The sequence below is a fragment of the Drosophila grimshawi genome, unplaced genomic scaffold, assembly GCF_018153295.1.
Source record: "Drosophila grimshawi isolate 15287-2541.00 unplaced genomic scaffold, ASM1815329v1 contig_311, whole genome shotgun sequence".
In the NCBI taxonomy this organism is placed as follows: Eukaryota; Metazoa; Arthropoda; class Insecta; order Diptera; family Drosophilidae; genus Drosophila; species Drosophila grimshawi.
The window spans coordinates 9,609,648-9,624,390 of record NW_025063098.1 but is presented as its reverse complement, the minus strand read 5'-3'; the positions used below and the strand labels follow the sequence as shown (position 1 = coordinate 9,624,390).

Below are 14,743 nucleotides of genomic sequence, written 5' to 3'. Positions count from 1 at the left end.
GTTGGGCAATCAACTCCTTCGACTGCCACACGTCTTTATAAATAGCTCGAGCCGAATACGAACCCTTCCCAACTCTTTTCTTTATATCCCGCCTGTACCCCTTACTTGTTGCATCATCCTCCTCGATTCCCACCGACATTGAGTTTACCCTCATCACATCGAGTGCTCACTCAAATTAACCACCAATAAAAAGGCAGCACTTCATAAAAAAAAAAAACAACTTCCGTTTTTTCTGCCTTTTGTTCAATGCCTGTTGCATTCCCCTTGCCACTTTCCTGTTCTTCTTTTTGTAAATTATGTTGTAATCGAGGAGTGACGTAAGCACCCCTAATTTGATTTTTAGCGCCACTCATCGCGTACTTTTTTTTAGGGTGTTTTTTATATGGCTAAGGAGGGGTAACAAAAAATTGACATGGTAATTGGTGAACATATCATGTTCTCTATGATGCCACATTATGTGATTAACCTTTAAAGTGGAGTGCATAGTATTTTATTTGATTTTTTAGGGTGCTTGAGCGGGGCGTGGATTGCGATTGATCATTTTTTACCACAATCGCCTAATGGGATTGTTTGTAGTACATAAGCCGCAAATTGTTGCAAACTGAACAATAAAAGAGTTACGTAAATAGTAGAGTGGAGTATACTTTAAAATGCATCTGTATGATGAAATTTGACATCAGATTATAGAAAAATAGAATTGGTTTTGAGCTATAGAAAATTTGTTTAAAAATATGACGAAAATTTCAAAATCATAGAAAATGATTTACAAGTAGAAGAACAATTCTACAGATCATAGAAATGTGTACTAAATTTCAATTTGAATATGACATTTATGTTTGCATTTAGTACAAGAGTTAAAGGAAACAATTAAAGAGTTGATTATGTTTTAAAAGCCAATCTGTGTCCTGAAAATGTAAATATTTGTTATAAATAAATATGAAAAGCCTGCCCACATTTATTAAAGATGCCTTTACATCCGAATACGTTTTTTAAGAAGGAATAATTATTATTACTTCTATGTCATCATTCAACGATTTTGTACTGGACCAATTAAGATTACAATATTCTAAATATCCAAGCATCTGCTCCTGCTCGGACTGCATAATGAACTCAACATGTATAAAATGCTGATCGAATAGATCCTCGATCTCGGTCCTAAAGACAGACAGACAGACAGCCTAACAATTGAATTGTTGTTCTCGACTGTGCACAAATTCAAATGTCATTCAAATAACGGTCGCCAACGCACAATGACAGTGCTAAATGGACGGGCACGCGGCCAAAGAGGAGCGGGAGTATTAGAATAGGAACCACGGGACACAAGCATCAGCAACGCCTGCATCTCATTTCGGCGCAAATCTGTTCGTTGTTGTCAGGAAAAATACGATTTCAATGCGGCAGCGCGCCAATATCCTGGGCACAGGATACGAACGAATATTGTTATTATTTTCATGTTTCATCCGGTTTCATGTGCTTGCTGCCCGGTGCGACATCAACGTCGACTAGAAATAACAAAAACAGCAAAGGACCGAGGCTGCAACAGTGCTTTGGAAGTGGAATTGTAACTCAAACTGGGCCCTGGGTGAGCCAGCGGTCTCGACTTCCTCTTTTGAGTTAAACCACAACATAAGCCAAAGGCCGTTCTCCTTCTCCTTTCCTCCGTCTCCGTCACCGTCTCTATCTCGTCACCGATAAGCGTGACATTTTCATATTGTTGGCGATCTTTGCGATCCGAGTCTCATTCATGCTACACTCAGCGATTGAAATCTCCAAGAATATCCGAGGCTGAGCCGCAGCACGCCAATCACACACTGACGGGATTAGTTGAAGTGAAGTTTTTTATCTCTTTCTAGTCGTCGATTGTTCTGCGCTAATTGGACCGATCGTCAAATACATACAGACATAGTTCGAATGGCATGCGGATGGCCGTGAAATCGTATAGGATAGTTGCGATATATCTTCAGATATATCACTAAGCCTTATCTTTGATGAGCGTGCAATTGGCGTCAAATTTGAACTGACATCTATTTATTATAATATCTAAAAAGCAACCATTTTGAACATATATATAATAAATCTAGAATATACTTTCGAATTTTGCGCTGAGCAATTTATATTATTGCTGAAATTAAAATTTTCTATCTCTAAGCTTAAAGCCGATCATAAATCGGAAAAATGGGTTTTTAGCCAATTGCACGTGATTTCAAAATTAATCCCGTCAAATTTATAAATTAATTATAAAAAAAAACAGACAATCTAATATTCAAGGAATCGATCCTAGGCGATCCTGATTTAATTAAAGAATGAGGGAAAATTGTATTTTGTTTTAAAGATTGAATACTGTAAATTATGATCGAGACAGTTATAATCAAATTTTCGGGCGGTCCTGTTATTTATACTAGCTATAAAATAAGTATAAATCATTATAAAGTCCTCCGATCTAAATTGCAAAGAAGAACGTTTGGTTTATATAAATATAATAAAATAAAATATTCTTTAAAAAAAACGAAGAGATACCCTTTGTTCAAAAACACGCACACACAAATACTCACACATATTAAACATAATTTTTAACACATTTCTCTTAAAACATAAGGCAACAAATTTTCATGGCTGATAAATTACGAAAAACTACCAGAAATTAGTGCATAACTTCCTAAATGCGAGTTGGGGCAGATGTCAAGCAGTATTCGGCATTCGGTCGGGGTTCGACTTAACCCCGCGCTCATTTAAATGTCACTTCTGCAGAAACACAAACAAATCCCCAAAGGACCAAGCATAAGAAAATCATTTGTTAGGCAAGGCAGCCCGAAGTGAAACCATATTTGAACTTCACCTCGGAGTTGCCACAGGGCAGGGGTCAGGCTATGGATCCAAGGGTCGCGACATTGGCGCGTAAGATTTGTGTGTTTCCGGAGCGAGTCGGCTTCGAAGTAAGGGTCGGTATCGTAGTCGGAGTCGGGGACGGGGTCGGGTCCTATAATAGACGCATTTCCTTGGCTGGCTGCCTGCTCCTTGGCGAGCGTAATAGCGTAAACATTTAATGGGAGCGTGCGCTGCGCACGCGCAACATGGCCTCACCCCAAGGTCTGAGTCCTAGCCTCGACTCCTCGATTCTCCCTTTTTGATGCTCGTGGCGTCATTGTTTGATTTCCTTAAGGCTTTGCGTGTCGCTGCTTATGCGTCTTATGATTGATTGAGTGCTGCATACTCGAATACTCGTACCATTATTATGTATGCTTTGTTCATATTGTATTTTGACGATTTCTTATACCCATGATCATAATCTTGTGGCATTCTCTGTAGAGCATGAAAAATTTTGTGGGTGGAATGGTTTTGTGGTCGATAGTTATAAGAAAATGTATCCATTGAGTCAATCAATGGTACAAATAGAAAAGTTCGTGATTAATCATAATGTGCAACTGTTGAAATCAGTTGGAATAAGTTTCAAATTTTGTACAGCTGTTAAAAAATATATTTTTTAATTTAAATTAAGCAGATATAAGGAGAAGGAAAAGGAGGTGTTTTATATTTAATTCACAATTATATTAAATATTAATAAATTACTCATTAGCTTAAACACCGTTCAGAGCTACATGTTGTGCTAGTTCGAAATTAATCATTATTTGAAAAATATGCTAGGAAGATAATAACACTCGTAGTAGAGATATCTTGGCAAGCAAACAAGTTTTTCGTACAATATCTCTATTTAATAGATGTACTTGAATAGAAATCTTACTCAATTTATTTTTGTTAATTTTAAAAACGTATAATTTAATTGTGAACAAATTCATAGGAAAATATGTTATTCATTATTATTCAAAATATACATATTTATTTAATTCAAAGTTTTTGAAATCACCATGTATGTTTTTTTTTCTTGAAATGTATAATTCATAAATTGGGAATAATATCAAATTAAGGATTTCATAATATTATATGTCCAAAATATTGAAAGTATTGTCTTACGAGAGTAATTCTCTTACTTCGTCGCTTCTTACTTGCAATTTTTTGCATTGTTGTTACTGAGAGTCGTCTGTGCCTTTGGCTGCAACTACTTCGCTTTGTTGCTACTGTGATTCGTCGTCGGGTTCTGTGGCTGCTGCTACACATGTGTGGCACACTTAACACCTCCAATTCATAATGAATGAGTTAAGAGCATCAACAAACTAAACATTAACATATCGTGCGACTACCACTGCAACTGCAGCTCTGCCCCTTGTGACGCTTTGAGATTTACATTACATGCGAGGGACACGCCCGCATGGCGGCAATGTTGCCGGCAGGCCAGCAGGACATGTGTTAATCAAGTAGCGACCTCGTCAGCGCATAACTCAACTGTATGTTGCCTGCAGATGCATGTAAGGATGAGAACGAGTAAACAGCTGCGGCTCCGATTCCGATTCCCAAATCTGAGACAAGTACTAAAAATAGTTGGCGGCAAGGTGCAGGGTGATGTGGCTGCTCTTGCCCGTGGGGATTTATGTGACAGAATTCTCGTGTTTACGCTTAATTCTCATTTAATTTTTATGGGCGCCAAGGAATGACGGCTGCTTTTTGGGATATCGGTAGCCTCGATGCCATGGCAAACTTGGTCATTTGTCTTGCTGCCGAGATCGTTGATCAGATGTATTCAGCAAACAAATACAAGAGTAAACAAAAAACGCAACATGATCTAAAAAACCAATAACCATTTGTATGAAGAAAAGGTGACAAACAATCGGAAGAAACAAGCATTAGAAAAATGCGCAATTGTTACAGCATGACAATTGAATGCAATCCGGAAATGTCCTGTACCGCTATGGACAAGATGGATCGCCCAAGTGGAAATCTGAGCAGCTCAACTCAACTCAAAAAAAAAAAAATACTCAAAAACTGCAACCCCTGTTTGGAGTGAGAACTCAAAAAGGCAGCAGAGAGAAAGATCGAATCCCTGACACTGTGATATCCCTAAGTAAGTCCCATGTTGACCTCTAAGACGACCTCAAGATATGTCCTGTCCTGTCCGTCCGAGAGCGCGCGCGCTTCTTCTTTTGTTCATTTGCCGGTCATTGTTTGACCTTTTCTTATTCTCGTTCTCCCCTCTCTTTTGGCCAACCAGCTTGCTCTTTGTCTTACGCTTGCGTTTTGATCTCGGCCCGTTGTCAATTGCCAATAGGCCATTGCAATAAATGTGATAAAGATTGCGTATTGTTTTTCTCTACAATTGCTCGGAGTCTGTGCCATAAATTGCCCGTAGCCAGCTGATCGGCGACCGTTGACCGGTCACTGTTGATGTCACCTAGCGTTGAAAAATGCATTGAATGATGCCTTAATTGTGGCGCAGTCGCATCTACGGCAGCTGAATCTTTCCGATTCCAATGAATCTTGGCAATTGTGGGAGTTTAACGTTTGTTTTACTGTGTTGGCATTCGGAGGGGGATATTTATTTGTGCAGTTTCTGGTGTAGTTTACATGCAACAAACATCATTTTATTTTTAAGCTGGCATATTACAGAGTAGACAACCCAACTTAACACACATTTGTGTTTAGAAACAAAACCAAAAAAAAAAAACAGAATAAATTTCGAAAGATGAGACATCTTTAAGTGGGATGTATTTCGATCCAACAACTAATGTTTGCACAAATGGGAAATATTATTATTGCTAAGTTGCTATTTGCTAAGAGCAAACATTTTTCTTACATTTTTTAACCAAAAATTTGTTTAATTTAAAATGAACCAAAAAATAAATATATATTGAACTTGAAATCAAATTTGCTTAAAACACAAAAAAAATAAATATAAATGGAAAATATTTGGCGCTCATAATAATAAGCCGGTCACACTGGATTGTTATTAAATAGCATTGGGCTCATCATCGATATCTCCTATTGTGAGTATATTGCGATAATAGCCGATTTCGATAAATTTCTCAATATTCTTCTCTAGCAGACACCCAATCAGCTGTTCGTGCAGACAAAAAATGAAAGACGTTTACGTTTACACATTTACTTATTGAATAAACGAAAGAAAATGAGTCAATATAGTCACATCAAATATACGACATCGCCAACGCCATCCGTGGTGTCGGGCTACTCGAGCGCCTCGCGGCTCCATTCGCCGCTTCCGCCACCTGTGGGACATCGCAAGGATTGCCTGTCGGCGACATCAAAAACCTACAAATATCTTCGACGCTTATTTAAATTCAATCAAATGGACTTTGAATTTGCATTGTGGCAAATGATCTATTTGTTTATATCGCCACAGAAGGTGTACAGAAACTTCAATTACCGGAAGCAAACCAAATCTCAATTTGCACGCGATGATCCCGCCTTTCTACTGCTCCTCCTTGTTTGTCTCTTTGGTAAGTGGGCCCATTTAACGGACAAATAAATGCGATAAATAATATTCTTTTGTATTTGGCTTGCAGTAACCTCTGTGGGATTTGCTTATGTGCTAAACTTGTCCTTTTGGCAAAGCGTCGGATTTATATTCTATGTGATTAGTGTCGATTGCATATTTGCTGGCGTCATAATTGCATCATTCTTTTGGGCGGTCACAAATCGTTTCTTGCGCACCAGCAATTTGGAGCCGGACATTGAGTGGGGCTATGCATTCGATGTGCATCTGAATGCATTCTTTCCGCCTCTAATCTTATTGCATTTCATCCAATTGTTCTTTTACAATTGGCTAATCAGTCAGACATGGTTCATATCGCGATTCCTCGGCAACTCCTTCTGGCTAATGGGCATGAGCTACTACGTATACATCACTTTTCTTGGCTACAATTGTGAGTAGAGCACACATATTTCAATAAAATTATTATAATTTTATGCTTTGATTTTCAGGTATTCCGCATCTGAAGAATACACGCCTCATACTCATTGCGTTGCCCATTATCTTTCTGTTGTATCTTGTCGTCACTATCATTGGCTGGAATGCAACAATATCCTTTGTGAACTTCTACAAATATCGTGTGTATTGAGGAGGATTTGACGATGTGGACTGTAAATTATTTTGCTTCTTAGCTGCTAGGCGATCCCTACATTAATGACTAATAATACTTACTACTGTAGCATAATCCATGTTAATATAAACATCGTATTAAAGTTTAACTTTCCATTTGAAAATCGAATTTTCTTTTCTATCTTTTTTGTTTGGTTTTATTTAACTACAAGTTAGAATAACAAATGCTTTGATTTGGTGCCTCTACGCCAGCTGCTTGGGTTTGACGAATGAGCGTTTCCGTTTGTTCCGCTTGCGCTGCAGCTCCAGAGTGTGCAATTCCGTGTGCACCTCGGCAAAGATTTCCTTTTGCTCCTCCTCGGGTATTGTTGCGCGATAATGTTTCATCATATCGTATTTCTCCCACGGCTTCTGCACTTTTTCGGCAGACTTGCGATGCTTGTCCTTTATGTACTGATCAATATTGGCCACGCCGAGCAGATTTTGACGCTCCCAACGCTCCAGCCAGGGACGTGGACGGAGCACAACTTTAATGTCGTTAATTGGCACTGGAGTGCCTTCCTCCAGAGTCTCTGGCTCCATCTGCTCGTCAAATGTACTGAACTCGGGCAGTGCATCACGCAAATAGAACAAGCTATCATCCACACGCTTCTCTAGACGCAACACCTCCACTTTCTGTATGGTGGGATCGTACAACTCGTAGACAACCTCGATGCCCTGGTGATCGATCACGTTGCGTAGAATGAAGCGAGCACGCAGGCCACAGCGTTCGCGATGTATGCAAATGCCCACAAAGCGACTGATCTTGCCTGCGGCATGGGGATCCGAGCTGGTCACTGCAAGAATGGAGCCCACATAGAATTCAGGCAGCTCGATTTGACGCCGCCGATCCAGCATGTCCAAACGCTCCAGCTTCTCGCGCACTGTATTGCGCCATTCCACCTTGGGATCGGGCAGAAACTCGGGATACACAAAGCGATAATGGGCGGGCACAATGGGTTTCCGAACCGGGGCAGAATTTGCTGCATCCTTTTGTTGGGGTACAGCAACTGCTGCCGCCTGCTGCGTCGGCTTTGTGGAAAATGTGACTGAAATTGTGCAAGGTTAACGATTGTTGTTTTAGACTGCATCTGAAGAATACTCACCGATCCGCTTAAGGCTACATTGCTGTGCCAATCTATTACTCAGAACTCTGGCATTAACGTTCATTTTAACATAAGAAAACGTTTAGATAATCACGGCTAGCGATGGCTAAAGACAAGAATCGACTCACATTTTGTTCGAATATCGATATAACCGTGAACCGTGACTACTTCGATAGCGCGCAACTAGAGAAACCACCTGTTGATTAATTTGCACGTGTTATCGATGCATAAGTAAATCGAACATTTTTAAATAGGCGGCTTAAAAAATTCATACTATTAGAACAATATTTTACGTGTATTACTATTTAATTGGATTGTGATCAAATTGTAAATATACATCTACAAAATATTACAATTGACTGTTTGCGAATTGATCAGAACTTTTATTCATATTTAAATTATTGCAATTTTTTTGTACAAAACCATTCTATTCGAAATTGTTATCGAAAATATTCATTAGGTTTCTACATTTTAATGCAGTAAGTGCAATTTATAGTCAAGTAAGTTTTAATCTAGTAATCAAATGAATAGAGTTAAAATAATTCAATAATACTAAATGTCCGAAATAAATTGAATATCATTAAATATTTACAATAAGAATATACAATTAGATAAAAAACAACCCTAATTAAATAAAAAGACATGTTGAGAAAATACAAGTTTAAAAAATGTTAACAAATATGGACTTCCATTTTTAGAAATAATTAAATTAACAGAAGTCCAGAGTACTAAATATTGTTTGAATCAAAAATTATTCCAATTTTGAAGTCTCCAATATCAAAGTAGTTGAAAAAAGATACACTCCTAAAGACGGACAAAAGGACATTGCACAAGATCAATACCGTAAATAAATAAAATAATATCAAGAAACAGTTTAAATAATGTTAATAAATTTCATCTAAATACATAAAAATATAACCAAGTATTGCCAATAATTTATAAAACTAAATAAATTAAATAAAAATAAGAATATAAATCAGTCAGGACTTTTAACAGTCAGTAAGCGGGGTGGTAAGTGTAGACGCGCCACTCGCACGATCGCTTTTTTCAACGGGGGCAGCAGGATATCTTTGGCACTATTGCGCAGCTCCTTGTGAACGCTGTTGCTGTGCAGCCTGCGTATGTGCCTCTTCAGAGCCTGTCCTTGGGTGAATGCCAATGCGCAGTAGGGGCACTTGTAGGGACGCTCGCCCGTATGCGTTCGAATGTGTGTCACCAGACTGTATCGGCGCGGAAATCCCTTGCCACAAGTCTCACAGAAGTGACTCAAAGGTAAACTGCAGGATCTGCCAATTACACAAATGAACATTGTTATTTTTTTTAACAACATAGTTGAATACTATGCATACTTCCGACTTTTAACATTGCTGCGTTTTTGTCGTACAGGATGATTCTTGGGACTGTCGCAACTGATTTCATTGAAATTAAGTCTGGCCGTTGGCTGGTCGGTGAGCGGTTTCGCGTCCACCGTGTCGGCCAGTTCACATTCAATATCCAGCTCTTCGTAGGCGACGGGCGCTAACCTGTTTCGTAGTGCACGCTCCGTGGCATCCAAGGGATTCTGCGACATTTGCCGTCTAGCTGACTTTATTTTCTGTTTCTTCTTCTGTTTGGGTGCAGGATGCTTTGCCGCCGAATTCCTGGCTGTCGTAGCGGTTGGACCGTGAGGCACCGATTGGTGCAGACTCAACTGAGATTGCAGTTTGAAAACAAGCGGGCACTGTTCGCAACGAAAACCATCTCGACTACTGTGATGACGCATATGAGCCTTGAGCAGGTGATTCTGGATAAAAGAACGTGAGCAGTGTGGACACTTAAACGGACGTTCGCCAGTGTGAATCCGCGTATGAATGGTCAGATCGTGACCACGTAGGAAGCCTTTGCCACAAAAGTCACAGAAATGCGTCCTCTCACCCGTGTGGCGTCTGTTTATTATGATATAAAAATGTTATCTTTGTCTACAAATCTTTACAAATGGTGCATCAGTGGACATCACTCACTTCTCGTGCAGGTTCAAAAGGTAGACTCGGCCAAATCCTTTGTCGCAGAATTTGCACCTGAAGCGTGGTTCGCCACTGTTCTGTGCCTTCCGATTTACCAGGCTATTTAGCTTATGGCGCACTTGCAGCGGCCTGGAGCTCGGCAGAGATTTTTCAGTTATCAGTGGATGCGCTTTTGCGTCGCCAACTGCCTCGTCTGGGTGTAGCGGCTCAACTTTAACGTTGTTCAAGTTGAAACCGATTTGTTCCTTTTGGTAGACAGCCTCCACGAAGGGAAGTGCAGCCTTGACGTTTTCTTTGTATTTCTTTTCCAGGAGCTGCGTCAGCCTGCGTTGACTCTCCTCGCATGTGCGCTTGAATTTGTAGGCATTTTGTGTCGCCAGCACGCAGGACAGGCATATATGTTGGGGCAGCAGATCCTTGGGTTTCACCTCGCAAAAATCATTTAGCATTTCCGCCAGGCTGGGATCCTTTTTTGACTGTTGCTGGCGCTCGGCGAATATGTCGACCAATGTGACGGAGCTGTCCATGCAAACTCGACAAAGTTTATCCATGTCTGAATTTGGGGGAGTATGCAGTTACATCTGCATTGAACTCAGTACGATTAAATACAAAATTTCAAACAACAAAAAAATTGTGTATGTACATATTCGCGTAAATACAAAATTGCATTCGATACCGATTGCGCATTTCCGATAACCAGTTCGATTTCCATTGCCATGCAGCCCTGCTAACAGCTGATTCGGGCAACAATGTTTGCTTATAATACAAATAATAATGGCTAGCTTAACAGTTTTGTGAGTAGTGTTGTGATGATAACGTGCGCCAGTAGTAATCATGTTTAGTTGTCCAGTTGTTACAGAAGTTTAGCGAGTAACGTGATCACCGCAAAACTACGAAACCTTAGAAGCGATAATTATATTATTTCAAAAATCGACAAAACACAAGCAAAGTGTTGCAATATCTCAACTAAAGCTGACAACGGGCTCTCGAGCAAGTCTAGAAAAATGCTTGACCAATTGCCAATCTGTGCTTGCGGTGAAATTGTTCGTGGATTTGGACGTGGTTCCAAAGAGCTAGGGATTCCAACCGGTATATAATGAACTTGATAACAAAACGTACATAATTCCCCACATTTCTATTGATAGCGAACCTGGCGCACGAGGTGGTAAAATCTCTGCCCGCAGCCCTGCACACCGGAGTCTACTACGGATGGGCGAGCGTGAATAATGGCGATGTGCACAAAATGGTGCTCAGCGTGGGCTGGAATCCCTTCTACAACAACAAAGAGAAGAGTGTCGAAACGCATATAATGCATAATTACAACTGTGATTTGTATGGACAGATGTTAAAAATATGCATCACTGGCTATCTGAGACCTGAACAAAATTTCGATTCAGTGGAGGCACTAATTGCCGTCATTAAATCGGACATAGAAAAAGCGAAAACGATGCTGGAAACGTTGGAACATAAAAAGCTACAAGAAGCTCAATTTTTTTCCGAGGAAATAAAAAAATGTTGATCATTTGAAATACCTCACATATATATATACGTTATCACTCAAGTATGCTGAACCATAAGATTCACGTATTTGATAAAATGTATCATGTACTTAAGATAGATCTTGATCTTGAATTAAATGCAATTATTTTCACCACGTAAGTCAAATGATTGATTACTTCAAGCACGTCGTCGATAGACTTGAGTGGCGGTACTTGACTACTTAATAATTTGATTTCAAAGGCTAAAATATAATAGTCTGCACATAAAAATAGAACAGCAAGTGAACAGTCTGGGAATTAAAAGTATTAACAAAATGCTGTATATATATATATATATATATATATATATATATATATATATATATATATATATATATATATGTATTTATTTATATTGTTTCAACTTGCAATAAATGTGTTTTAAAAAAGTACAAACTCTTCCGTTATTACTGATCATCAAGTCTTATAAGAACTATCGATAACTTGTACTTGACCGCATTCGATATTTGATATCGATCTTCAGCTTTTGCTAATGATCGCGTTAAGTTTTCTGCGTGTGTTAAGCAGAGATTTGTGTATATAAAACCGTTGCATAAATCAACAGGTAAATCAGATCAAAGCATTGCATTCACTGAGCTAGTAAACAACAACAACGTCACCAATCCAATCCAATTCACACAGCACAACATGTCAAGCAGCAGCAACGTGTCGTCGACGCCGCAGACGCCGCAGCAGCAGCATGTGCTCATTTCTAGCCATGTGCAACAGCAACAGGTGGAGGCAGAAACTACGCCTACGTTGTCCATATCTGAGAGTAAGGAACTAACCGGTTTGACGCACGAGTGCGGCGTATTTGGAGCCATTGCCTGTGGCGATTGGCCCACCCAGATTGATATTGCTCACGTGATGTGCTTGGGTCTGGTCGCACTGCAGCATCGCGGACAGGAGTCGGCGGGCATTGCTACCAGCGAGGGCAAGTCATCGAAGAACTTTAACGTGCATAAGGGTATGGGCATGATCAGCACCCTGTTCAATGATGAGTCGATGAAGAAGTTGCGCGGCAACTTGGGCATTGGCCATACACGCTACTCCACGGCCGGTGGATCGGAGGTGGTTAATTGCCAGCCGTTTGTCGTGCATACGGCACATGGCACCATGGCGCTGGCTCACAACGGCGAACTGGTCAACAATGAATCTCTGCGTCGCGAGGTGCTGGGCCGTGGCGTTGGCCTGTCAACGCACAGTGACAGTGAGCTGATAGCTCAATCGCTCTGCTGTGCACCGGAGGATGTCTCCGAGCACGACGGGCCCAATTGGCCGGCACGCATCCGGCATTTCATGATGCTGGCACCATTGTCATACTCACTGGTCATCATGCTGAAGGACAAAATCTATGCGGTGCGGGATTCGTATGGAAATCGGCCGCTTTGCATTGGCAAGATTGTACCCATAAATTCGGGGCATGCGGGCAACAGCAGCGAAACACCCGCTGATGGCTGGGTGGTGTCCAGCGAAAGCTGCGGCTTCCTCTCAATTGGAGCGCGTTATGTGCGCGAAGTCTTGCCTGGTGAGATTGTGGAGCTGACGCGTCGCGGCTATCGCACCGTGGACATTGTGGAGCGTCCCGATTTCAAGCGCATGGCCTTCTGCATCTTTGAGTACGTATACTTTGCCCGTGGTGACAGCATCTTCGAGGATCAGATGGTGTACTCGGTGCGCCTGGAGTGCGGGCGTCAGCTGTGGCGCGAGGCACCTGTCGAAGCGGATCTTGTGAGCTCGGTACCAGAATCGGGCACAGCCGCCGCGCACGGCTATGCCAGAGAATCGAATCTGGACTTTGCCGAAGTACTGTGCCGCAACCGTTATGTGGGCCGCACATTCATTCAGCCATCGACGCGTCTGCGCCAGCTGGGTGTGGCCAAGAAATTTGGCGCCCTGTCAGAGAATGTGGCCGGCAAGCGGCTGGTGCTGATCGACGATTCCATTGTACGCGGCAACACAATTGGACCGATCATTAAGCTGCTGCGCGACGCTGGGGCCAGGGAGGTGCACATTCGGATTGCCAGCCCACCGCTGCGGTATCCCTGCTACATGGGCATCAATATACCCACGCGCGAAGAACTCATTGCCAACAAGCTGAATGCCATGCAACTGGCTCGCCATGTGGGCGCCGACAGTCTGGCCTATCTGAGTGTCGATGGCCTGGTGAAGTCGGTGCAGCGGAAGCAGGTGGCGTCTGGCAAGCCGACGGGTCATTGCACTGCATGTTTAACCGGTGAATATCCCGGCGGACTGCCCGATGACCTCAGCTGGTGAAAGAAAACGAATATTAAGCAGACATTCCTAATCCTCAACGATAACTATCCAGTATATAGCCAACGAGTGCTCCAAATTACGTTCACAAATTATGCAGTAGCTTTTTGTTGTTGCATTTAACGACCCACCATTTAAACAACTCTCCGCATATTAACTCTTAAGCTCAAATTATATATTTTATAATTATTTAGATTTAGTAGCGCTCTTCAGTGAAAAGCTCTCCATCTTTTTCCAACAAAAAGACATTTTGTGTACAAAAGTAAACAGCCTTCAATATTGCCAGATGAATGGCCATTGTTACCATTTACTGTAAATTTATCATTATTACCATTATCTGTACATTTATGAATGCCAATAATAAAAGACATTTAGCACAAGCATCTCAAGGAACAACACTCAATAGTTCAGTCCAAGGTAGTCTGCAAATTGCATGCCTCAATTCATTTGTAGATCAACGCAGATAAAAAACCAGTCGCGAAATTTGAGGTGCTAAATATTCTAAATTTGTATATAGCCACTATTCAAGTATTTGAGACAAAAAATTGTCATTCAATTAAAATTTTAATTCGTTTAATAATACGTTTTTTGAGGTTAATCTTTTATTCGTTGGCAAGTCCTTATGTAAGTAAATGTTTTCTTATCTCTTACGCTTACATAAGTGTTTACTTAATTATTTTTGTTTTTATAATGTTCTTTAGAATAATTTCAATTTACAATATAAAACTCGATCAAAACAATTTTAAGAACATTAATGTCAAACTGGAGTCGTTAATATTCAAAAGTTGAAATTTTATCGACTGCTTAGAACAGTGCTGGACAACGTCTGCTCGAGCT

The 14,743-nt window shown here is 40.8% G+C and overlaps 5 protein-coding genes across 5 annotated transcripts; 3 read left to right on the top strand and 2 right to left on the bottom strand.

Moving 5' to 3' along the window:
* Positions 1–5,935: 5,935 nt before the first annotated feature.
* On the top strand, positions 5,936–7,110 carry LOC6564032 (protein unc-50 homolog). The gene is made up of 3 exons (XM_001989813.3): positions 5,936–6,344; positions 6,411–6,770; positions 6,829–7,110. Exons 1-3 carry the CDS (start codon positions 6,014–6,016, stop codon positions 6,963–6,965), a joined length of 828 nt encoding a protein of 275 aa, XP_001989849.1. The 5' UTR covers positions 5,936–6,013; the 3' UTR covers positions 6,966–7,110.
* Positions 7,093–8,217, bottom strand: LOC6564033 (39S ribosomal protein L19, mitochondrial). Its single transcript, XM_001989814.3, has 2 exons — positions 8,092–8,217; positions 7,093–8,034 (listed from the first exon to the last, which is right to left on the bottom strand). The coding sequence occupies exons 1-2, from the start codon at positions 8,153–8,155 to the stop codon at positions 7,190–7,192; spliced, it is 909 nt and encodes a 302-aa protein (XP_001989850.1). The 5' UTR covers positions 8,156–8,217; the 3' UTR covers positions 7,093–7,189.
* A 798-nt stretch (positions 8,218–9,015) lies between these two features.
* Positions 9,016–10,680, bottom strand: LOC6564034 (zinc finger protein 180). The gene is made up of 3 exons (XM_001989815.3): positions 10,092–10,680; positions 9,441–10,016; positions 9,016–9,377 (listed from the first exon to the last, which is right to left on the bottom strand). The coding sequence occupies exons 1-3, from the start codon at positions 10,643–10,645 to the stop codon at positions 9,068–9,070; spliced, it is 1,440 nt and encodes a 479-aa protein (XP_001989851.1). The 5' UTR covers positions 10,646–10,680; the 3' UTR covers positions 9,016–9,067.
* Positions 10,681–10,884: 204 nt separating this feature from the next.
* On the top strand, positions 10,885–11,753 carry LOC6563685 (putative riboflavin kinase). The gene is made up of 2 exons (XM_001989816.2): positions 10,885–11,183; positions 11,240–11,753. The coding sequence occupies exons 1-2, from the start codon at positions 11,099–11,101 to the stop codon at positions 11,611–11,613; spliced, it is 459 nt and encodes a 152-aa protein (XP_001989852.1). The 5' UTR covers positions 10,885–11,098; the 3' UTR covers positions 11,614–11,753.
* A 371-nt stretch (positions 11,754–12,124) lies between these two features.
* LOC6563686 (amidophosphoribosyltransferase) lies at positions 12,125–14,287 on the top strand. The gene is made up of 2 exons (XM_001989817.2): positions 12,125–12,197; positions 12,275–14,287. Exon 2 carries the CDS (start codon positions 12,281–12,283, stop codon positions 13,907–13,909), a length of 1,629 nt encoding a protein of 542 aa, XP_001989853.1. The 5' UTR covers positions 12,125–12,197; positions 12,275–12,280; the 3' UTR covers positions 13,910–14,287.
* Positions 14,288–14,743: the final 456 nt, after the last annotated feature.

Excerpts from the sequence above, each read along its gene's own strand:
- LOC6564034 (XM_001989815.3), bottom strand. The coding sequence starts at position 10,645 with ATGGATAAACTTTGTCGAGTTTGCATGGACAGCTCCGTCACATTGGTC. Across the intron at positions 10,017-10,091 it reads CTTTTGAACCTGCACGAGAA|ACGCCACACGGGTGAGAGGA; the intron begins GTGAGTGATGTC and ends CATAATAAACAG. Across the intron at positions 9,378-9,440 it reads AGCAATGTTAAAAGTCGGAA|ATCCTGCAGTTTACCTTTGA; the intron begins GTATGCATAGTA and ends TGTAATTGGCAG.
- LOC6563685 (XM_001989816.2), top strand. The coding sequence starts at position 11,099 with ATGCTTGACCAATTGCCAATCTGTGCTTGCGGTGAAATTGTTCGTGGA. Across the intron at positions 11,184-11,239 it reads AGAGCTAGGGATTCCAACCG|CGAACCTGGCGCACGAGGTG; the intron begins GTATATAATGAA and ends TTCTATTGATAG.
- LOC6564032 (XM_001989813.3), top strand. The coding sequence starts at position 6,014 with ATGAGTCAATATAGTCACATCAAATATACGACATCGCCAACGCCATCC. Across the intron at positions 6,345-6,410 it reads CCTCCTTGTTTGTCTCTTTG|TAACCTCTGTGGGATTTGCT; the intron begins GTAAGTGGGCCC and ends TTTGGCTTGCAG. Across the intron at positions 6,771-6,828 it reads CACTTTTCTTGGCTACAATT|GTATTCCGCATCTGAAGAAT; the intron begins GTGAGTAGAGCA and ends TTTGATTTTCAG.
- LOC6563686 (XM_001989817.2), top strand. The coding sequence starts at position 12,281 with ATGTCAAGCAGCAGCAACGTGTCGTCGACGCCGCAGACGCCGCAGCAG.
- LOC6564033 (XM_001989814.3), bottom strand. The coding sequence starts at position 8,155 with ATGAACGTTAATGCCAGAGTTCTGAGTAATAGATTGGCACAGCAATGT. Across the intron at positions 8,035-8,091 it reads ATGTAGCCTTAAGCGGATCG|TCACATTTTCCACAAAGCCG; the intron begins GTGAGTATTCTT and ends GCACAATTTCAG.